Raw genomic sequence first — 24,299 nt, forward strand, 5'->3', positions numbered from 1 at the left:
TCTCTCCCTGCAGCCACTATTGGGCAGAGCTCAGATTTCCATTAACTAAGGTCCCGAACTCCCCTTTGTGGTGACTGCAGGAAAACACTAATACTATATAGCTCCCAGGAGTGAGCGGCCACCTCTGGTGAGTATGGCTATGAAACAGATATATAACAAATAAGAGAACTGCTGCTGATGGATTCACCAATCAATGCAAAAATAGACCTGGAGCAGATAGAAAATTACTTTTACACATAGAGGATCAATTACAACAAGTGACACATACCCAAAATAATATATTAGGGTAAGTGATCAGATGTTCTTTAAGTTTCACAATTGTCTGAAGACTCCATTGCTTATTCCATCAAATTTCACTGGGAGAATTGATCTACATGCATACTGAATGGTATAAGAGAGCCTGCAGCCAGAGAAAAATGTAAAGTGCATAGTGTCCTATCCGGGTTATGCAGAGTAAGAAAACATGGTATGCTCACTTGGGGGGTTCTGTGTGACACAACCACTAGTAGCGTGAAGATAACAGCCACTGTAGCATCCACAAGAATTAAATGCACCAATAAACCAGAAGGAGTGTATTTGATCTGTGCTGGTGGAATGTCAAAGACAGGATCCGATGACCACCGGTAGAAAAAAGTGGTTTACCGTCAACGTGTTTCACAGTCAAACCGACTCCTTTTCAGGACAACGACATGTAAAGTGAGCAGTAAAGTTGGATTGGCTATGTACCCTTGGTCCTCTCAGCCTGTCTCTGACATTCTAGCAGCGCAGATCAAATCCACTCCTCCTTGTATATTTATAAACATGCAACAAAGGAATCTGTCAGGTAATAATGGTATCTGTAACTTGACAAATCCATCACTGTACTGTTTTTGTATTAAAGGCAAACTATGGCAAGTGTGAACAGAGTCATAGTATTACTATAAAATTGTTACTACTTCAAATGCATGGTGGCTCAGTGGTTAACAGCACTGTTGATTTGCAGTACTGGGATCCTGGGTTCAAATTCCACCAAGGACATCTGTACGGAGTGTGTTCTCCCCATATTTATGTGGGTTTCCTCTGGGCACTCTGATTTCTACCACACTACAAAGACATGCAAGTACTTATAGGGAAGTTAGAGTGTGAGCTGAAATGGGGACAGCAATGATGATGTTTGTAAAGCGCTGTGGAATTAATGGCGCTCTAAAAATGAGTAGCGTGGAATGTTTACAGAAATGCTAGAAATATGTTATTTACTTTTATTTCAGATAAAGATTGGATGTAAAGTGGATGATATTGCTGGGTCCAAGGAAACAGAGGTATGAAAATATGTCCTCATTTTGTTCTTAAGATGTCTGCAAATAAAGCCTAAAAGAGCATATCAATATTTTAAATAACAGATGTGTCACATATGTATTAGACAATGAATTCTGGTAATGTCCTTTGATCTGTGCAGATATCATTGTGCAGAGGAGGAGGGAGGTTGTGACTTATTAATTGTGATGATAGTGACATGACTACTGAGATTTTACAGTGAAGACAAGTTATCATCTATCCACAAGATAGAGCATAACTTGTTCATCAGTGAGGTTCTGATCAATGAGACCTTCACTGACTGGCAGATCAGGGCTCTTTTATCACCGTTATAGTGGGGTGGTAGAATAAATGCTCAATTACCTCTCCATTCATTCCCTCTCGGGCTCCCGAGTGTTAGGGTTCATGGACACAACAATTTAAATTGACCGATTGCTATCCGGGGATTTCATGGATAGCACTTATACCATGTTTTTCTCTGGGACTGTGCACATGTCCATTTTTTTCCTCCGACCACTTGGTGACATGCCTGAGTGTGAGATGTGAATGGGCCCGTGGAAAACATCGGACCACACACTGATAACATTCGAGTGCAGTCCGATCTTCAAGGACTGACTGATTTTTTCTTTTTTTCTTTCCCCCTCTAAGAAAAACAAATCCCACTCTGATCAAACTCTGATTAGCATAATCAGACTGTTTTTCTCAGATTGAGAGAAAATAGTCACATTCACCTGCCCATACACTCAGATTTTTCTGGCATTCTCATAGTAGGTGAATGGAGCAGTGGTTGAGCATCTGACCTGTCACTCCATTTTGTAACGGGAATAAAAATTCACCATTCTGCCAATCGGTGCAGATCCCACACTAACCGTATGTCACCATCTATCCAACGCATAGGTGAGAACTTCTTTTTCACCGGACAACCCCTTTAATCTCTATAAAACAAAAAGTGTCAGCCAATTATGATGCTCAGTTGCTAGAGTGAAATCTCCTGTATTTCATGACTTTTTTTAGAGATTCTGATATGGAAAAAACATATTAAAATTGTTGTTCAAAAGTAAGGAAATGCTGATTGTTAAGGTCCCCATCATTTGGTCTCCATTGATGAGACCACCAGAAATAAGAGAGCTATCATGTGGATAGGTGTTAACTTTAAAATCTCATCATAAAAATTTATAAAGATTTATAGAATATCACATTATCTTCAAAGTCACAGAATGTATAGGAGCTGTGCTGGGACATTTTGCAATTGATTCCACCTTTTGTGTTGCAGTAAATGAGCAGCTGATTTTACCACAGATTTGCAACAGATTTGTTGCATTTGCTGAAAAATATGAGTCAGAAATGGCTAGCTACCTCTTCTACCTCTTCTGGCTAGCTACCACTTAGAAGAGCAGATTAAAAGCAATTCAAATGAATGACTCTTGGTCAAATGAAAGACTCAGCATTTTCACTGAGACAACTAAGGAGGTTCATTAAGAATGGCATCAATAAAAATGTATTCACGTGTGCTAGCTTTTGACACTTTCATGTGTAATTTTCTACTAGGTGACTTAAAGCTGTGATCTCTTGATCACTTACATAATGCTTTTGTACTATTAGTACTCCATAGTGTAAGGCTACGTTCCCACGATGAGCTTTTGGTGAGTTTTTGAAGCTGCATATTTTCAATGCCTAAAAAATGAAGTGTCACACAAACAGACCGCAGGTCAGTTTACGCAGCAGTAAAAAGAAGAACCGTGGGCATTACGTTTCTATAAATAACATCCACTTTGCTTGAACTGTAAGATGTTGTGTTTGACGCAGCAAAAAAAAAGCATCAAAAACGCACCAAAAGCTCACTGTGGGAATATAGCCTCACTGCTTGTCAATATATTATAGGAAGACAACCTTCTAAGGCTATGCCTCTCCTAGACCACTTTTTCTTCTTAGCCAGCTCCTTATTATTCCTCCTGACTTAATGTAATAGAGAAAAAAGGTGAAAAATCTCTTACAGTTTTGTGCCTATAGCTGATTTGCTGTTGCCACCTGCGCTTTTGCCAATCTACCAAATTTACGTTAGGAAGGTGTAGTCGACAGATAGAAACTAAACATCTAACATGACAACTTTTTACAGCAAAATTTGGTTAACAATCTTGGGGCTTCCCTTGTACTACAAGAAAATATGGATATCTTCAAAGTAAGTATTTCTCAAATTACTGATCTATGCAAACCTTTTTATACAGTAATATATATCTCTATATTTACTCACTAAGGTAATTAATGCATTGTCAAATAATACGTAAGATGATTTTGGCTATTTTGTGGCAATAGATGGTATATTTATGTTCCACTGTTTCTGGTTTCCCATGGAAAGATGGGAAGCAGGCTATGGAGGTAGGTCATTTGGATTTCAGTGTAAAGGAAGGGGCCATTACATAATGTGGGCTTGAGTGGTGTTGTGCAGTATTGCCTGTAGAATTGCTGCATATATAATTTCCCAGAGGAGCATTGCAAGGCTTAAAAGCCTCCTCACATTAGCATGCCAGGCTAGGCATGTCACTATCCACAAGGAGAAAAGTTACCCCTTGGATCCCAGTCAGAAGCCTCCCACCTACCCAACCAGATCGCATACTTTACACTGATGAGTGGTAACACCTTTAAACACCTTGTCTGCAAAATGAGCTTCTGGTTTGGCTTTTATCCAAAGTCATGTGGCAAGTGTTAGAATCTGTTCAGTTTGTGACTTTCCGCCATTTTCTTGTAGTGTTCTGGCTGCTGGTCTTTTTTCCCTGGTGCTGGGTTTGCCTTTGTCCAGGTGATTGTATCACTCTTTATTAACCTGCACCTGCCTCCCATTCCTTGCTGGACAACAGTGTTAATCCACTTGAAGTCTGGCTTGGAGCCTGCTTTGCCTTCTGTGTGTTTAAATAATGCAGTTCTGGGACCTCTGGTTCTGTTAGTCTTAGTTTCTGTTTGCAGTTTGTTTCTGCAGCCATCTCTACATTTCTTTTAGGAGGTGACCCGTTTTTGTACCCAGTCCTTAGATCTTTCAAGGACCCCTGTTGTGAATTCCCTTGCTCAGACTTCTGAGCCGGAGCTCCTTCTGGTGGTTGCTGGGAGTAGTGGAGCTGGCCAGTCTGATGGAGGTTTGCCACCTGACGATGATGATTGGCAATCTGGGATTACTGGCTGGGAGCATATAAGTGAGCAGGCTTCCCTTAATGGTTGCTGGTGATTTCTTCCTTGTGCATTCTGAGCTCTTCAGTGTCCTGCCTAATCTGCATGGTTCATTTATGTGATTCTTTTGCTAATCCTTTGCATCTAATTTGGTTGTGCCTTTTTTTTTGTTTTCTGCTTTGTTGCGATGGTTCAGCATACTCCCTGCTGGGTGTAGCGCTGGGCCCTGCTCCATATGTTACAGCTTGTATCAGTTTGTTCAGTCCCCTGTTATGTTAGTGTCTTTTGCTTTGCTTCCAGTTGACACCAGAGTGCTGATCTAGCTGAGATGAGGTCGTGTGGCCTCAGGTTTTTTGCATATCAGATGTGTTGGATTTTTTAGGGTTTTTGCATGATTGTAGACAGTGTCTTTTTTGAGATACAAGAGAACATAGAATGACAGATTTGCAAAAATTCTCTGCAGCCAAAAATATATGGCAGTGATCAGCAAGTGCTGGAGAATAAACACAGGGTATTTAGTTTTTTTTTTGTTGTTGTCCTGTCTCAGACCACAAGCCCATACTGTGGAGCAGCCTGTCTAAATCCTGTTCATATTAGACACTGTTCAGATGTTCAGGTTTTTAAATACATTAGATAGGGACTGCTTCGACACGGGTTACCTTGACGTTGGTGAGGCAGCTTAGTATACATTTTTTTGCAAAAAAACGTATCGACTAAATACCCTGTGTTTATTCTCCAGCACTTGCTGATCACTGCCATATATTTTTGGCTGCAGAGAATTTTTGCAAATCTGTCATTCTATGTTCTCTTGTATCTTAGTTAATGGGCGGTGTGAGCGCTGTCTGACCGACGTGTTCACATTTGTGCATTTCACATGTGTTTTTAGTGTCTTTTCTGTCCTATCCTATCTAGACAGTTTGGGCCCCATCGTTTGCTCAGTCTATTTTCTGCCTGTGTTTGTCCCTCATCTGCTCTCACCGACAATATATGTTTGGGGGCTGTCTGTTCCTTTGGGGGTCTGCTCCGGGGCAGTTTAGATTTTGCCTTTCTGGCTTTGGGCTTGGTTGGTTCTCCGGGTGTGCCGAGGTGTCTGGGGCATTGTGGGAGCGCTCCACGGCTACTGCTAGTTGTGTTGTTAGGATCAGGGGGCTGGAATCTGCTGAGTTACCAACCTCTCTAGTTTCTTGGTGGCTTAGCCTGTTCCTGCCATCCTCCTTGGTGACCCATTCATAAAAGAATCACCAGCCAAAACTGCAGACTCTAGGGTACACAAAAGAAGGAAAGAATTGTAAAAAAAAAAAAAACTGTCAGAATTTTTTATATTTTATTTCCTCTTTTTCTCTGGGGCCATAGGAGGATTTTTTCCTTCATGGAGACCAAGCTATTGTCCGATCATGTTGAGCAGCTCGCTGCTGAAGTGCAGGGAATTTCTGCCTATCTCGCTCAATCATCTGCTGTAGAACCAAAGATACCTACTTCTGATGTGTTTTCGGGGGATCGGTCAAAAATTTTGAATTTTAAGAATAACTGTAAACTATTTATTGCTTTGAAACCTAATTCATCGGGGAGCTCAGTGCAGCAGGTTAAAATTGTCATATCCCTGCTGTGCGACAATCCCCAGGATTGGGCTTTTTCTCTGACACCTGGAGATCCTATTCTGGCTAATGTAGATGCGTTTTTTCAGGCCCTGAGGTTGTTGTATGATGAACCTAATGCTATTGATCAAGCTGAGAAAACTTTATTGGCATTGAACCAGGGTCAGGATGCTGCAGAGTTATATTGCCAGAAGTGCGGAAAGTGGGCGGTCCTTACTAAGTGGAATTATGGTGCCCTAGCAGCTCTCTTTCGGAAAGGTCTGGCAGAAACCATAAAATAATATAGGATACGCTGATTGCATGCAGCCTCATGCGATCAGAGGAGGAATTGACCGGAGAGGGGCGCGGCCGGGGGCAGGGCTTAGTGCCGGCCCTGCGCTGCGCCCACGAACACTAGTGTGAAACTAGCCTTAGATTGGAAATCTGTGTCTGTGGTGAGTTGGGGTTGTCAATGTGTTCTTAGTGACACTCCTGTTTTCTCCTCCTCACCCCAGTCTCAAGATGTTCCTGACTATTTGGCTGATTTTTCTGATGTATTTAGTGAGAGTAAGTCCGCGTCTTTGCCGCCTCATAGGAGTTATGACTGCGTGATTGAGTTAATGCCCGGTTGTAAATTTCCCAAGGGTCGGCTTTTCAATTTATTGGTACCTAAACATGATGCTATGCGATCTTATATCAAGGAATCATTGGAGAAGGGTCATATTAGACCATCCTCTTCGCCTTTGGGTGCTGGTTTTTTTTTGTGGCCAAAAAAGATGGCTCATTAAGACCATGTATTGACTATCGATCTCTTAACAAAATCACAGTTAAATATCAGTACCCGTTACTAGAGTTGAGCGACTTTTGGTTTTTTAGGGTCGCGTTTCGTTTCGTGAAACCCGACTTTTCCAAAAGTCGGGTCGAGCAAGATCGTCTGATTATAGGGAAAAGTCGGGGTCGTCCCGAAACACGAAACCCAATGTAAGTCAATGGGGAATAAAAGTCGGCAGTGAGAGGAGGACAGGAAACACACCTACAGTGCCCATTTGAATGCCAAAAGCATCAATTCTTCTTACTTAAGCTTGTCAACCTTAATTAACTTCATAATACAAGTTACGCACTGAAAAATGGGGGTTATTTGGCTAAAGTTGTGGGGGGGGGGAGGGCTGGCTGCAGGTTTTCATGTGCCCTGGGCGAAAGAGCGCCCCTTTAACACATACCACAACTCATCATGCTCCGATACGGCAGATAAATAGCGGTATAGTACAATGAAAAATACCTCACTTTTTACATCTCATGACGAGGCCCATCTATTTCTCCATACAGAATCATTGGTCCCATATAATGTTTGAAACAGTATATGATGAGCTCCACATAATGCTACAGTATATGTTGGTCCCCATGGATGAAGCTCCACTGTCTTATGGGCCCAAATAATGCTCCAAACATAATGGGCCCCATTTCTAATGCTCTAGTGTATAATGGGCCCTGTAAATGCTGCTCCAGTGTCTGATGTCCACCTTTGGAATGTTCCAGTGTATGGTGGGCCCCATCTATCATTCTCCAGAGTATAGTGCTCCCCAAAAATTGCTGTCCCAACATTGAAAACAATCAAATAAGTCTCCTCGCTAGGGAATCCCTGTACTTGTCTGGACAGGTGCTGTAGCTTGCTTAACAGCTCGCCAGCCGTTCTCACGCCCAGTATGGATTGCACGTGATTGCACAAAGGTTAGAAAGGGTACCGTATCCCTGGATAACATGTATGGATAGCGTACACATTCAAAATATATGTCTCAGGAGGCAGGCTCAGACGGTGTTAGGCCCAGTATGGATTGCACGTGATTGCACAAAGGTTAGAAAGGGTACCGTATCCCTGGATAACATGTATGGATAGCGTACACATTCAAAATATATGTCTATACAGCATGAGGCAGGCTCAGACGGTGTTAGGCCCAGTATGGATTGCACGTGATTGCACAAAGGTTAGAAAGGGTACCGTATCCCTGGATAACATGTATGGATAGCGTACACATTCAAAATATATGTCTATACAGCATGAGGCAGGCTCAGACGGTGTTAGGCCCAGTATGGATTGCACGTGATTGCACAAAGGTTAGAAAGGGTACCGTATCCCTGGATAACATGTATGGATAGCGTACACATTCAAAATATATGTCTCAGGAGGCAGGCTCAGACGGTGTTAGGCCCAGTATGGATTGCACGTGATTGCACAAAGGTTAGAAAGGGTACCGTATCCCTGGATAACATGTATGGATAGCGTACACATTCAAAATATATGTCTATACAGCATGAGGCAGGCTCAGACGGTGTTAGGCCCAGTATGGATTGCACGTGATTGCACAAAGGTTAGAAAGGGTACCGTATCCCTGGATAACATGTATGGATAGCGTACACATTCAAAATATATGTCTCAGGAGGCAGGCTCAGACGGTGTTAGGCCCAGTATGGATTGCACGTGATTGCACAAAGGTTAGAAAGGGTACCGTATCCCTGGATAACATGTATGGATAGCGTACACATTCAAAATATATGGCTATACAGCATGAGGCAGGCTCAGACGGTGTTAGGCCCAGTATGGATTGCACGTGATTGTACAAAGGTTAGAAAGGGTACCGTATCCCTGGATAACATGTATGGATAGCGTACACATTCAAAATATATGTCTCAGGAGGCAGGCTCAGAAGGTGTTAGGCCCAGTATGGATTGCACGTGATTGCACAAAGGTTAGAAAGGGTACCGTATCCCTGGATAACATGTATGGATAGCGTACACATTCAAAATATATGTCTATACAGCATGAGGCAGGCTCAGACGGTGTTAGGCCCAGTATGGATTGCACGTGATTGCACAAAGGTTAGAAAGGGTACCGTATCCCTGGATAACATGTATGGATAGCGTACACATTCAAAATATATGTCTATACAGCATGAGGCAGGCTCAGACGGTGTTAGGCCCAGTATGGATTGCACGTGATTGCACAAAGGTTAGAAAGGGTACCGTATCCCTGGATAACATGTATGCATTTTAATGAAGGTTAGATCATCCACATTTTGGGTTGACAGACGGGTCCTTTTTTCTGTCAGGATTGATCCAGCTGCACTGAAGACTCTTTCCGATAACACACTTGCAGCTGGGCAAGCGAGCTCCTGTAAGGCATATTGGGCCAATTCAGGCCAGGTGTCCAGTTTAGCGGCCCAATAGTCAAAGGGGAATGACCTGTGTGGGAGAACATCGATATGGGAGGAAAAGTAGTTTGTAACCATAGTTGACAACTGCTGTCTCCTGTCACTTTCCATCGATGCAGTATTACCAGTTGTGTGAGCGGTATTTGAAAAATCAGTCCACAACATTGTCATGAAACCCCTGTCTCCAACGCCACTTCTGCTGTGTGCACCACGAACACCTCTGCCAAGCTGCCCCGGCCCGTACGGCTCGTGTGAGAACCATCACTGCTGCTGTGTGCTGGGAATGCCTGAAGCAACCGATTTACCAGAGTTGCTTGTTTATTAGCCAATATTAGGTCAAGGTTCTCCTGTGGCATGATGTTTTGTAATTTGCCTTTATAGCGTGGATCCAGGATGCTGGCCAACCAGTAGTCGTCATCGTTCATCATTTTGGCAATGCGGGGGTCCCTTTTTAGGATCCGCAAGGCATAATCTGACATGTGGGCCAATGTTCCCAGTGTCAATGATGCACTGCGAGTGCTGGGTGGAGGAGCACTTTCTGGCAAATCCACATCCCTCCAGTCACGCACAAACCCTGTACCAGACCTTGCCACGCCAACATTTTCACTTGCCCCACGAGATGCATCCTCCTCCCCTAAGTAATCATCCCCATCATCCTCCTCCTCCTCCTCTTCTTCCTCCACCTCGTCCAGGAGAGGTCCCTGAGCAGACAATGGCTGAATGTCATCAAGGATTCCCTCCTCCTCTTCCTCCTCATCAACATTGGCTGCAGACGCCTGCTCCTTAAGGTGCGTCAAAGTTTGCATGAGCAGACGCATAAGTGGGATGCTCATGCTTAGGATGGCGTCGTCTGCGCTTACCAGCCGTGTGCATTCCTCAAAACACTGAAGGACTTTACAAAGGTCATTCAGCTTCGACCACTGCACGCCTGTCAACTCCATGTCTGCTCTCAAAGTGCCTGGCCGTGTATCCTCCCACAAATGCATTATGGCCTGCCTCTGCTCGCACAGCCGCTCCACCATGTGCAGGGTGGAGTTCCACCTTGTTGCAATGTCGATAATGAGGCGGTGGTTGGGAAGGTGGAGCAATCGCTGCAGCTTCTGCATACGAACGGAGTGTACAGGCGACCGGCGGATGTGCGCGCACAGTCTTCGCACCTTCTGGAGCAGGGCTATTAACTCTGGATAATTTTTGAGGAAGCACTGCACCACCAGGTTCAAGGTGTGAGCCAAGCAAGGTATGTGGCTGAGTTTTGAAAGGGCTATGGCTGCCACAAAATTACGGCCGTTATCACTAACTACCTTGCCTGCCTCAAGATGTACACTGCCCAGCCATGACTCAGTTTGTCGCTTCAAGTACTCGGCCAGCACCTCGGCGGTGTGTCTGTCGCCCAAACACATCATCTCTAACACAGCCTGCTGACGCTTTCCACTAGCTGCTCGATAGGGGGACACATCGTGTGCAACAGTGGCAGCTGCAGATGGAGTGCTCGTACGACTGCGCTCTGTGGACGAGCTTTCGCTTCTGGAGGAGGAGGAGGAGGAGGAGGGTCGAACGCCTACAGCCAACTGTTTCCTATACCGTGGGCTAGGCAGCACTGTCCCACCACCGCTGTCCCCTGTGGACCCTGCATCCACCACATTAACCCAGTGCGCAGTGATGGACACGTAATGGCCCTGGCCATGCCGACTGGACCATGCATCAGTTGTGAGGTGCACCTTTCCGCACACTGACTGCTTGAGTGCATGGACAATGCGGTCTTTCACATGATGGTGGAGGGCTGGGATGGCTTTGCGAGAGAAGAAGTGGCGACTGGGTAGGTCATAGCGTGGTACTGCATAGGCCATGAGTTGGCGGAAAGCTGTGCTTTCCACCAACCGAAAGGGCATCATCTCAAACGAGATTAGTTTGGCAATGTGGGCGTTCAAACCCAGTGTACGCGGATGAGAGACTGAGTACTTTCTTGACCTACTCATAGTGTCTGGGAGGGTGAGCTGGACTTGAGAGCTGCATATGGTGGAAGTAGCGGTGGACAGGGCGGACTGAGAGAGGGTTGATGATGGTGATGGAGTTGGTGTTCTTTCTGATGGCCTAGAATCAGTCTTTCGTTGATATAACAGTGGGATTCCCTGACTGCTGTGGTCTTGCAACGACACCTCAACATTTGCTGCTGTGCTAACCGGTGGGCTTACAGTGGGGGAAACAATGTAGCGCTGCTGACTACCTTCGTTGTGATCAGTTGCACATGTGGCACTTGAGGTTTGGTGTTGTGTCCACGCTTGCAAGTGCATGCTGGTTAAATGTCTAAGCATGCAACTGGTATTCAAATTTTTCAGATTTTTCCCTCGGCTAAAGGTCTTTGCGCACTTCTTACAGATAACCTTGGCCTGATCATGAGGATTTTGTTCAAAAAAGTGCCACACTGCACTCTTCCTACTTTGGCAGACATTTTGCGGCCTAGCACGCTGTGATCTTTTGACCCTCTGGACAAGCTGTCCAGCAACTCTTTTGATGTTTGGAACCTGTCTTTGGAGTGCTCCGGGCCTGCCAGATAACAGCTGTTGCGATGTCGATGTCTGCTGTGGATGCTCCTCATCTGAGCTATTGGAAGCAGCACCCTCTTCCCCCAATGGATGCCAATCTGGGTCAACAACTGGGTCATCCATCACCTCCTCTTCTATGTCATGTGCACCTTCCTCTGTGTCACCGTGTATGGTGGTATAGTGTGCGGGAATGGGCACCTGAGTCTCATCAGGGTCAGAATCTGGCTCTGTACACTGCGAGGACAATGTAGTGCTCTGAGTGAATGTACCAGCAGAATCATCCATCAGCGGCTGTGCATCATTGCACTCCATGTCAGATTCATCTTGGCCTGGGTAATTCACCATTTCACTTGATAATCCAGGCATGGTATGTGAAAACAGCTCCATGGAGTAATCAGTAGTATGGCCTGCGTCATCCTTCAATCTTGGTTGGGGTGAAGGACACAAGGAAAGGTGTGGTTCATGAACATGAGCCTCCAATGACGATTCAGTGCTTTTACTTTTTACAACTGAAGAAGAGGAGGCGATAGAGCTGGAGGCTGAGTCAGCAATGTAAGACAAAACTTTTTCCTGATGCTCTGGCTTTAAAAGCGGTTTGCCAACTCCTAGAAAACTAAGCGTTTGAGGCCTTATGTAGCCAGACGATGACGCAGGGTCAGCACCTCCTGCATTCGGTCCTATTTTGCTCTTGCCACTACCATCAGATCCACCACCAACACCATCATTACCAGCTGCCAACCCCCGCCCAATTCCACGGCCTCTTCCACCAGACTTCCTCATTTTTGGTAGAAATGTAGACAAAATCCAACAAACTATATAGTAATGTAAAACAAGGTACAAGGTGTCTATAGGACAGGGGAGATTTAGAATTTCTGCACACACTTGTGGACAGTGGACACTTTTGGATTGTGTGAGGCCCACTGATATCTGAGCGCTATGTGACAGGCTCGATGGCACAGCTGTGACCAAAGTGACGAGAGGATAAGGGAGATTTTGAATCTCTGCGCACACTTTTGGACACTGGACACTTGTGGATTGTGTGAGGCCCACTGATATCTGAGCGCTATGTGACAGGCTCGATGGCACAGCTGCCTGTGACAAAAGTGACGAGAGGATAATGGAGATTTTGAATCTCTGCGCACACTTTTGGACACTGGACACTTGTGGATTGTGTGAGGCCCACTGATATCTGAGCGCTATGTGACAGGCTCGATGGCACAGCTGCCTGTGACAAAAGTGACGAGAGGATAATGGAAATTTTGAATCTCTGCGCACACTTTTGGACACTGGACACTTGTGGATTGTGTGAGGCCCACTGATATCTGAGCGCTATGTGACAGGCTCGATGGCACAGCTGCCTGTGACAAAAGTGACGAGAGGATAATGGAGATTTTGAATCTCTGCGCACACTTTTGGACACTGGACACTTGTGGATTGTGTGAGGCCCACTGATATCTGAGCGCTATGTGACAGGCTCGATGGCACAGCTGCCTGTGACAAAAGTGACGAGAGGATAATGGAGATTTTGAATCTCTGCGCACACTTTTGGACACTGGACACTTGTGGATTGTGTGAGGCCCACTGATATCTGAGCGCTATGTGACAGGCTCGATGGCACAGCTGCCTGTGACAAAAGTGACGAGAGGATAATGGAGATTTTGAATCTCTGCGCACACTTTTGTACACTGGACACTTGTGGATTGTGTGAGGCCCACTGATATCTGAGCGCTATGTGACAGGCTCGATGGCACAGCTGCCTGTGACAAAAGTGGCGAGAGGATAATGGAGATTTTGAATCTCTGCGCACACTTTTGGACACTGAACACTTGTGGATTGTGTGAGGCCCACTGATATCTGAGCGCTATGTGACAGGCTCGATGGCACAGCTGCCTGTGACAAAAGTGACGAGAAGATAATGGAGATTTTGAATCTCTGCGCACACTTTTGGACACTGGACACTTGTGGATTGTGTGAGGCCCACTGATATCTGAGCGCTATGTGACAGGCTCGATGGCACAGCTGCCTGTGACAAAAGTGACGAGAGGATAATGGAGATTTTGAATCTCTGCGCACACTTTTGGACACTGGACACTTGTGGATTGTGTGAGGCCCACTGATATCTGAGCGCTATGTGACAGGCTCGATGGCACAGCTGCCTGTGACAAAAGTGACGAGAGGTTAATGGAGATTTTGAATCTCTGCACACACTTTTGGACACTGGACACTTGTGGATTGTGTGAGGCCCACTGATATCTGAGCGCTATGTGACAGGCTCGATGGCACAGCTGCCTGTGACAAAAGTGACGAGAGGATAATGGAGATTTTGAATCTCTGCGCACACTTTTGTACACTGGACACTTGTGGATTGTGTGAGGCCCACTGATATCTGAGCGCTATGTGACAGGCTCGATGGCACAGCTGCCTGTGACAAAAGTGGCGAGAGGATAATGGAGATTTTGAATCTCTGCGCACACTTTTGGACACTGAACACTTGTGGATTGTGTGAGGCCCACTGATATCTGAGCGCTATGTGACAGGCTCGATGGCACAGCTGCCTGTGACAAAAGTGACGAGAAGATAATGGAGATTTTGAATCTCTGCGCACACTTTTGGACACTGGACACTTGTGGATTGTGTGAGGCCCACTGATATCTGAGCGCTATGTGACAGGCTCGATGGCACAGCTGCCTGTGACAAAAGTGACGAGAGGATAATGGAGATTTTGAATCTCTGCGCACACTTTTGGACACTGGACACTTGTGGATTGTGTGAGGCCCACTGATATCTGAGCGCTATGTGACAGGCTCGATGGCACAGCTGCCTGTGACAAAAGTGACGAGAGGTTAATGGAGATTTTGAATCTCTGCACACACTTTTGGACACTGGACACTTGTGGATTGTGTGAGGCCCACTGATATCTGAGCGCTATGTGACAGGCTCGATGGCACAGCTGCCTGTGACAAAAGTGACGAGAGGATAAGGGAGATTGGATTGCTTTTAAAAAAGCAGTTTGCGGAGCAGTGGGTAAACAGCAATGCCAGCGTGTCATGAAGCCTTAAAAGGCAGCCCAACAACCAACACCACTGATACACCACTATATAGCCTCCCCTTGCACTGCACACACAGTGACTTGTGTGTTGTGCAGGCCAAATCGCTAGCAGCAGAAGCAGTTTTTTTGTCTTCTTCCCTGCCTAACGCTCTCCCTACAGAATCAGCAGCAACCTCTCCCTATACTAAGATCAGCAGAAGTAAGATGGCGGTCGGCGTTCACGCCCTTTTATACCCCCTGTGACGCCCACCAAAGCAAGCCAATCACTTGCATGCCCTTCTGAAAGATGGTGGTGACCCGTGCCTAGGTCATCACGTTGCCCACAGTGTCCGTGGATCCTGATTGGCTGAAAAAGAGCGCAAAACAAACTTTTGAAACGCGACTTTGGCGCGTAAGTCGCCGACCTCGTGGCCGACCTCATCCTAGGGTCGGGTTTCGTTTCATGAAACCCGACTTTGCCAAAAGTCGGCGACTTTTGAATTTTTTCGACCCGTTTCGCTCAACTCTACCCGTTACCACTGATTTCTGATTTTTTTTTACAGAGTTGAAAGTGCTTGTTGGTTTACCAAACTTGACCTCAGGGGGGCATATAATCTTATTCGCATCAAGCAAGGGGATGAATGGAAGACGGTGTTTAATACTCCGGAGGGACATTTTGAGTACCTGGTGATGCCTTTTGGGCTCACTAATGCCCCTTCCGTCTTCCAATCTTTTATGAATGATATTTTCCGGGACCTTGTGGATAAGTTTTTGATCATTTATCTGGATGATATTTTGATTTTTTTCCAGTGATTGGGATTCTCATGTGGAACATGTCCGGACTGTGTTCCGGATTTTGAGGGAAAATACTCTGTATTAGAGATGAGCGACTTTGCCTTTGGGAGGGTCGAGTTGGGTTTCGGACCACCCGACTTTACCAAAAGATGAGTCGAACGAAATCGGCCGAATATCGGTAAAAGTCGGAGTTCCGACCGAAACCTGACCCCAGTGCAAGTCAATGGGGAATAAAAGTATACAGTGAGTGGAGGACAGTAAACACACCTACAGTGCCCATTTCAATGGCAACGACATCAATTCTTATTAGTAAAGCTTGTCAACCTTAATTTACTTTATAATAATAGTAACGCATTGAAAACAGGGGGTTATTTGGCTAAAGTTGTGGGGGGGGGGTACGGCCCAGTTAGGAAGGTGGAAAAACTGGCATATGTTGAGGTGTAGGCTGGACGTTCAGCAGCTGCAAATGGAGGTATAGGAGAAGTCGGAGGAAGAGGAGGACAAAGCGAGCCATTTTGCTGGCAACCTATGTGTCATCAGGGGAAGGTGGTACAAAATCCTTTGAAACCCAGGCATGGTTCATTTTAATGAAGGTGAGATCAACTACATTTTGGGTCGACAGCTGGGTCCTTCTTTCTGTCAGGATTGATCCAGCAGCACTGAAGACCCTTTCTGATAGCACACTACCAGCAGGTCAAGCGAGCTCCTGTAAGGCATATTGTGCCAATTCAGGCCAGGTGTCCAGTTTACAGGCCCAGTAGTCAAAGGGGAATGAACTGTGAGGGAGAACATCGATTGGTGAGGAGAGGTAATTTTGAACCATAGTTGACAACTGCTGTCTCCTGTCTGTTGCAATTGATTCAGTATTACCAGTCGTGTGAGTGGTACTCGAGAAATCAGTCCACAACATGGGCATGAAACCCCTGTCTCCAACACCTCTTCGGCTGTGTGAACCACGAACACCTCTTCCATGTTGCTGTCATGGGCAGCCTAGGTAACTTTTAGGTTGAAACCCCGGGGCCCCTGCGGTGTCCCTCAGACTAGGGGAAACCCTGTCTGTCCCTCAAGCCAGGGTTTACACTGAAGGTGTGCCTGCCTGGGCCTCCACCCTGTCCCTGTCTCCTGTCCAGCCCTAAGCTGAACCCACCACCCTCCACCCAGTGAGGAGACCAAACACCAGACCCCACAAATAAGTATGGACAGGGATAACGGAAAAGCACCACACCGCGTACACACAGGGGAATACAGTAATGTGCAAGGGTAACCAAATAATAACACAGGAAGGACAAAATGGCAACAACGGAATATACTACACCAGCAACAGTATCCTCCTTAGACCACCACTCCAGACCGGTATCGCTTAGCACAAGGCAAGAGCTATAGTCGGCGACGCCCATAGTCACGCAGGGCAATTTAAAGACAGAGGGCGTGGCTAAGCCCTCAGCCAGAATGACAACCTGGTTAACCCAATCCATGCCGGATCAGAGACCAACCAGCGCCACTGAGAACCAAGTGGTGGGATTGGGTATTACCGCTGTCTGCCGGACACCCTGGTGTGAACAGTGTCCGACATGACAGTTGCCCAGTACGGCTCGTGGTAGAACCTGCAAAGCTGCCGTGTGCTGGGAATACCTCTAACAAATGGTTTACCAGAGTTGCTTGTTTGTTCGCCAATATTAGCTCTACGTTCTCCTGTGGCATTATGTTCTGTAATTTGCCTTTATAGCATGGATCGAGGATGCTGGCCAACCAGTAGTCGTCATCCATAATTTTGTCATTGCAGGGGTCCCTTTTTAGGATCCGCAAGAGATAGTCACACATGTGGGCCAATGTTCCAGGTGTCAATGATGCACTGCCAGTGGTGGGTGGAGGAGCACTTTCTGCCAAATCCACATCCCTCCAGTCACGCACAAACCCTGTACCTGACCTTGGCAAGCGAACATTTTCTTTTGCCCCCTGAGAAGCATCCCCCTCCCCAAAATAATCATCCCCCTTATCCTCCTCCTCTTCCTCCACCTCGTCCAGGACAGTTCCCTGAGCAGACAATGCCTGACTGTCATCAAGGCTTCCTTCCTCCTTCTCCACTGCAGACGCCTGATCCTTAATGTGCGTCAAAGTTTGCAAGAGCAGACGCATAAGTGGATGCTCATGCTTATGATGGCGTCGTCTGCACTTACCAGCCGTGTGCATTCCTCAAAACACTGAAGGACTTTACAGAGGTCTTTTCAGCTTTGACCACTGCACACCCGACAACTCGATGTCTGCCCTCAAACTGCCTGCCCTTGTATCCTCCCACAAATGCATTACAGCCTGCCTCTGTTCACACAGCCTCTCAACCATGTGCATGGTGGAGTTCCACCTTGTTGCAGCGTCTATGATTAGGCGGTGCTTGGGGAGGTGGAGCGATTGCTGCAGCCTCTGCATACGACTGGAGTCTACGGGCGAACAATGGATGTGCGAGCACAGTCTTCGCATCTTATGGAGCAGGGTCGGTAACTCCGGATAATTATTTATGAAGCACTGCACCACCAGGATCAAGGTGTGGGCCAGGCAAAGTATGTGTTTGAGTTTTGCCAGGGCTATGGCCGCCACAAAATTACATCCGTTATCACTGACTACCTTGACTGGCTCAAGACGTAGACTGCCCAGCCAAGAGTCAGTTTCTCGCTGCAAGTAGTCGGCCAGTACCTCCGCGGTGTGTCTGTTGTCGCCAAAAACATCATCTTTAAAATAGCCTGCTGATGCTTACCACTAGCTGTTCGACAGTGGGACACCTCGTGTGCAACACTGGCAGCTGCGGATGGAGTGCTCGTGCGACTGTGCTCTGTCGACGAGCTTTTGCTTCTGGAGGAGGAGGAGGGTCAAACGCCAACAGCCAACTGTTGCCTATACCGTGGGCTAGGCAGCACTGTGCCACGCCGCTGTCCCCTGTGGACCCTACATCTACCACATTTACCCAGTGCGCAGTGATGGACATGTAACGGCCCTGGCCATGCCTACTGGCCCATGCATCTGTTGTGAGGTGCACCTTTCCACTCACTGATTGTTTGATTGCATGCACAATGCAGTCTTTCACATGAAAGACTTTCACTTTCAAAAAGAAGTGCTGACTGGGTAGGTCATAGCGTGGGACAGCTTAGGCCATGAGCTCTTGGAACGCTGTGCTTTCAACCAAACTGAAGGGCATCATCTCTAATGAGATCAGTTTGGCAATGTAGGAGTTCAGTGTACGCGGATGAGAGGATGAGTACTTTCTTGTCCTACTCAGAGTCTCTGCTAGGGTGAGCTGGACTTGAGAGCTGCATATAATGGAACTAGCGGTGGACATGGTGGACTGAGAGGTGGTTGGTGATGGTGATGGTGGTGGTGATGGCCTAGATGCAGTCTTTTGTTGGAAAAACATTGTGATTCCCTGACTGCTTTGGCCTTGCGACGACACTTCAATATTTAGTGCTGGTGGTGTGCTAACCAGTGGGCTTACAGTGGGGGAAGTGATGTAGCGTTGGTTGCTACCTTCAGCCGGAGCAGGTGCACGTGTGCTACCTGAGGTTTTGTAGTCTGTCCACGCTTGCAAGTGCATGGTGTTTATATGTCTAAGCATACAACTGGTATTCAAATTTCGGAGATTTTTCCCTCGGCTAAAGGTCCTTCTGCACTTCTTACAGATAACCTTTGCCTCATCAATAGGATTTTGGTCCAAAAATTGCCACACTGCACTCTTCCTACTATGGTAAAAATTTTCAGGGTTTGCACGCTGTGCTAATTTGACCGTCTCGCCAAGCTGTCCTGCAACTCTTTTTGTTTTTTATCACGTTTTTGGACTGCTACGGGCCTGACAGATAACCGCAGATGCGATGTCGATGCCTGCTGCGGATCCTCCTCTTCTTCTGAGCTATTGCCAGAGGCACCCTCTTCTCCCAATGGATGCCAATCCGGGCCAACAACTGGGTCATCCATCACCTCCTCTTCAATTTCATCTGCACCTTCCTCTGTGTCACCGTGTAAGGTGGCATAATATGCGGGAAGGGGCACCTAAGTTTCATCAGGGTCAAAATCTGGCTCAGTAGACTGCGCGGGCAATGCAGTGCTCTGGGTGAATGTGCAAGCAGAATCATATAGCACTGGCTGTGCATCAGTGCACTCCATGTCATATTCATCTTGGACTGGGGAATTCAGGATTTCACTTGATAACTCAGGCATCGTATGTGAAAAAAGCTCCAGGGAGTAATCTGAAGTGTGGCCTGCTGCATCATTCACTTTTGTTGGGGGTGAAGGACACAAGGAAAGGTGTTGTTCCTGACCAGGAGCCTGCACTGACGACTCAGTGCTTGCAGTTTTTGAAACTTCAGAAGAGGAGGCGATAGAGCTGGAGGCTGTTTCGGCAATGTAAGCCAAAAACTGTTCCTGATGCTCCGGTTTTAAAAGCAATTTACCTACTCGCAGAAAAGGGAGCCTTCCAGGCCTTCTGGAGCCAGACAATGATGCAGGCTCAACACCTTCTCCCTTAGATGCTACTGGCACTACCAGCAGATGCACCACCACCATCAGTACCAGCTGGCCCCCCTGCCCACGTCCTCGGCCTCTTCCACCATACTTCCTCATGTTTGGGAAAATGTACCAAAAATACCAGCAGATATATGGTACTGTATGAGGAGCGTACAGGTGTATACGGTGTAGGGGAAAATTTAAATCTCTGTATTTATTTCCGGCGTCACACACAGACGCTCACTCAGTATGTATTTGACCATAATACAAACAGCAGATATACGGTACTGTATGAGGAGCATACAGCTGTATACGGTGTAGGGGAAAATTTAAATCTCAGTATATATTTCTGGATTCACACACAGATGCTCTCCCAGTATGGATTTCATCGTAACACAAACAGCAGACATACGGTACTGTATCAGAAGCGTACAGCTATATACGGTGTAGGGAAAAATTTAAATCTCCGTATATATTTCCGGAGTCACACACAGACACTCTCTCAGTATGGATTTCACCGTAATACAAACAGCAGATATACGGTACTGTATGAGGAGCGTACAGCTGTATACGGTGTAGGGAAAAATTTAAACCTCCGTACTTATTTCCGGAGTCCCAGGCAGATAGTCAGCATGTATTTGTCCGTGATACCAGCCGGTACAAGGTAGTGTGTGAGAAGTGTACAGCTCTATACGGTGTGGGAAAAAATGAAAGGTCGGTAACTGTGCAGAAAAAAAGAATAAAAGTATTAGTGCTGTGTAAAAAGCTGTCTGCACAGCAGTATACACACGGCAATACAGCTCTCAGGCAGCCTAATAACCAGCGCTGCTGCACACAAGAAAATCCTCCCCTGTCACTGCACACTAACTGTACAGCACAATTGCTATCAGCACAAGCACATAAGAACTTCTTATATCTTCTTTACAGCCCTAACTCTCTCCCTACTGATAAACAGCAACCTCTCCCTACTGTTAAGATCAGCAGAAGTAAAATGGAGGTCAGCGGTCAGGGCTTTTATAGACACTATGACGCCCCCCAAAGCAAGCCAACCACTGCAATGCCCTTCTCTACGATGGTGGTGGACGCTGCACATGTCATCTCGTTGCCCAGTACGTCCTTGCTCATTGGCTGAAAAAAAGGCGGCTGCAAGCATTCTGGGAAATCCGACTTTGGTGCTCATTTTGCCGACCGCATGGCCGACTTCACGCTATGGTCTGGTTTCGGTCGGCGAAACCCGACTTTGGCAAAAGTCGGCACCTTATGAATCTGGCCGACCTGTTTCGCTCAACTCTACTCTGTATGTTAAGGGAGCAAAATGTTTTTTTGGGGTACAGAGGATTTTGTTTTGGGGATTTATTTTGTCCCCGTCTGCTATTGAAATGGACCCGGCCAAGGTACAGGCCATTTATGATTGGGTTCAGCCCACTTCTCTGAAGGCTCTTCAGAAGTTTTGGGGTTTTGCTAATTTCAACCGTAAATTTATAAGTAATTTTTCTGGTATTGTTAAACCTCTGACGGATTTGACCAAAGAGGGCGCTGATGTGGTGAATTGGTCTCCAGAGGCAGTCTTGGCATTTCAGGAGCTTAAGTGGAGATTCACTTCTGCTTCAGTTCTACGGCAACCTGATGTTTCACTCCCATTTCAGGTGGAGATATATGCTTCTGAGATTGGTGCAGGAGCCGTTTTGTCTCAAATAGATCTGGCAACCTCTAAGATGAATCCCTGTGCCTTCTTTTCTCGAAAATTTTCTCCATCTGAACGTAACTATGATGTGGGGAATCGGGAATTGTTGTCCATGAAGTGAGCATTTGAAGAATGGAGACATTGGTTGGAGGGAGCTAGACATCAAGTTGTGGTCCTCACCGATCACAAGAATTTGATTTATCTTGAATCAGCCAAGCACTTGAATCCTAGACAGACTAGGCGGGCCTTGTTTTTCACGTGTTTCAATTTTGTGGTCTCCTTTCTTCCGGGCGCTAAGAATGTTAAGGCGGACGCCCTTTCTAGGAGTTTCTTTACAGATTATCTTGATGTGACCGAGCCTACTACCATTCTAAATGAGGGTGTAGTTCTTTCCGCCATCTCTCCCGATTTGAGACGTGCCCTGGAGGAATTTCAGGAGGACAAACCTGAACGATGCCCTATGGGAAAATTGTATGTCCCTGACCAGTGGAGGAGAAGAGTAATGTCTGAAATTCATTGCTCCGCATTGGCTGGTCATCCAGGTATCTTTGGTAACAGAGATTTGGTGAGTTGGTCTTTTTGGTAGCCTGCCTTATCTCGTGATGTCAGGAATTTTGTGCAGTCCTGTGGGACTTGTTCTCGGTCTAAGACTTGTTCTCATGCTAGTGGTTTGTTGATGCCCCTGCCAGTGCCCAGGAGGCCATGGACCCATATCTCAATGGATTTTATTTCTGATCTCCCTGTCTCTCAGAGAATGACTGTTATTTGGGTGATCTGTGATAGATTTTCTAATGGTCCATCTTGTACCATCCCCAAAGTTGCCATCTTCTTCTGAGTTGGTGCCCTTGTTTTTACAACAAGTGGTTAGTTTGCACGGAATTCCTGAGAACATTGTATCGTACAGAGGAGTCCAGTTTGTTTCCAGATTTTGGAGAGATTTTTGTTCCAAACTGGGAATTCAGTTACCTTTCTACTCTGCATTTCATCCTCAGACCAATGGGCAGACTGAGAGAACAAACCAGACTTTGGAGTCCTATTTGAGATGTTTCATATCTGCTGATCAGGATGATTGTGTCTCATTTTTGTCCTTCGCCGAATTTGCGCTAAACAATAGGGCTAGTTCTGCCACTTTGATGTCTCCTTTCTTCTGTAACTTTGGGTTTCATCCTCAATTTTCTTCGGGGAAGGTGGAAGCTTCTGCCTGCCCAAGTGTGGATTCTGTGGTAGAGAGAATGCAGCAGATTTGGGACCAAGTAGTGGATAAGTTGTCTCACTCTCAGGAAAAGGCCCAATGGTTTTCCAACCGGCATAGGACCATTGGTCCCCAGTTTGAAGTGGGTGATATGGTTTGGTTGTCCTCAAAAAATATTCCCATGAAGGTTGCATCTCCAAAATTCAAGCCAAGATTTATTGGACCTTATAAGATTTTGGAAATCCTTAACCCCATTTCTTTCCGTTTTGCTCTTCCAGTTACGTTTAAGATTCATAACGTTTCTCATAAATCTTTGTTGAAAAGGTTTTGTGGAGCCAGTGGTTCCCATGGCGGCGCCCCCTGACCCTGTACTGGTTAAGGGTAATTTGGAGTATGAGGTAGAGAAGATATTGGATTCTGGTCTGGCTAGACGGAGCCTTCAGTACTTGGTCAAGTGGAAAGGTTATGGCCAGGAGGATAATTCTTGGGTCTCTGCTTCTGGCATTCATGCCAAGAGATTGATTCGTGCCTTTCACTGGGCCCATCCTGATCGGCCTGGTGGCGTGGATGAGAGTTCGGTGACCCCTCCTCAAGGGGGGGGTACTGTTGTGAATTCCCTTGCTCAGACTTCTGAGCCGGAGCTCCCTCTGGTGGTTGCTGGGAGTAGTGGAGCTGGCCAGTCTGATGGAGGTTTGCCACCTGACTATGATGATTGGCAATCTGGGATTACAGGCTGGGAGCATATAAGTGAGCAGGCTTCCCTTAATGGTTGCTGGTGATTTCCTCCTTGTGAATTCTGAGCTCTTCAGTCTCCTGCCTGATCTGCATGGTTCAGTTAAGTGATTCTTTTGCTAATCCTTTGCATCTAAATTGGTTGTGCCTTTTTTTTGCTTTCTGCTTTGTTGCAAGGGTTCAGCATACTCCCTGCTGGGGGCAACGCTGGACCACGCTCCATATGTCACAGCTTGTGTTAGTTTGTTCAGTCCCCTGTTATGTTAGTGTATTTTGCTTTGCTTCCAGTTCACACCAGAGTGCTGATCTAGCGGGGGTGAGGTCATGTGGCCTCAGGTTTTTTGCATATCAGATGAGATGGATTTTTTAGGGTTTTTGCGTGATTGCAGACAGTGTCTTTTCTGTCCTATCCTATCTAGACAGTTTGGACTCCATCGTTTGCTCAGTCTATTTTCTGCCTGTGTTTGTCCCTCATCTGCTCTCACCGACAATATATGTTTGGGGGCTGTCTGTTCCTTTGGGGGTCTGCTCCGGGGTAGTTTAGATTTTGCCTTTCTGGCTTTGGGCTTGGTTGGTTCTCCGGCTGTGCCAAGGCGTTTGGGGCTTCG

General features: G+C 46.4%; 1 protein-coding gene across 1 annotated transcript in view; it reads left to right on the plus strand.

The window, feature by feature from the left end:
* The window catches only part of LOC141085803 (uncharacterized), a 187,733-nt gene that overhangs the window by 112,659 nt on the left and 50,775 nt on the right, over positions 1–24,299 (plus strand). Inside the window, exons 11-12 of the mRNA XM_073571369.1 lie at positions 1,248–1,298; positions 3,410–3,472. Of these exons, the coding sequence (XP_073427470.1) occupies positions 1,248–1,298; positions 3,410–3,472 (114 nt within the window). The remainder of the gene's footprint in view (positions 1–1,247; positions 1,299–3,409; positions 3,473–24,299) is intronic.

Source organism: Dendrobates tinctorius, unplaced genomic scaffold (assembly GCF_039654945.1).
Source record: "Dendrobates tinctorius isolate UK_male_01 unplaced genomic scaffold, ASM3965494v1 ptg000029l, whole genome shotgun sequence".
Lineage (NCBI taxonomy): Eukaryota > Metazoa > Chordata > Amphibia > Anura > Dendrobatidae > Dendrobates > Dendrobates tinctorius.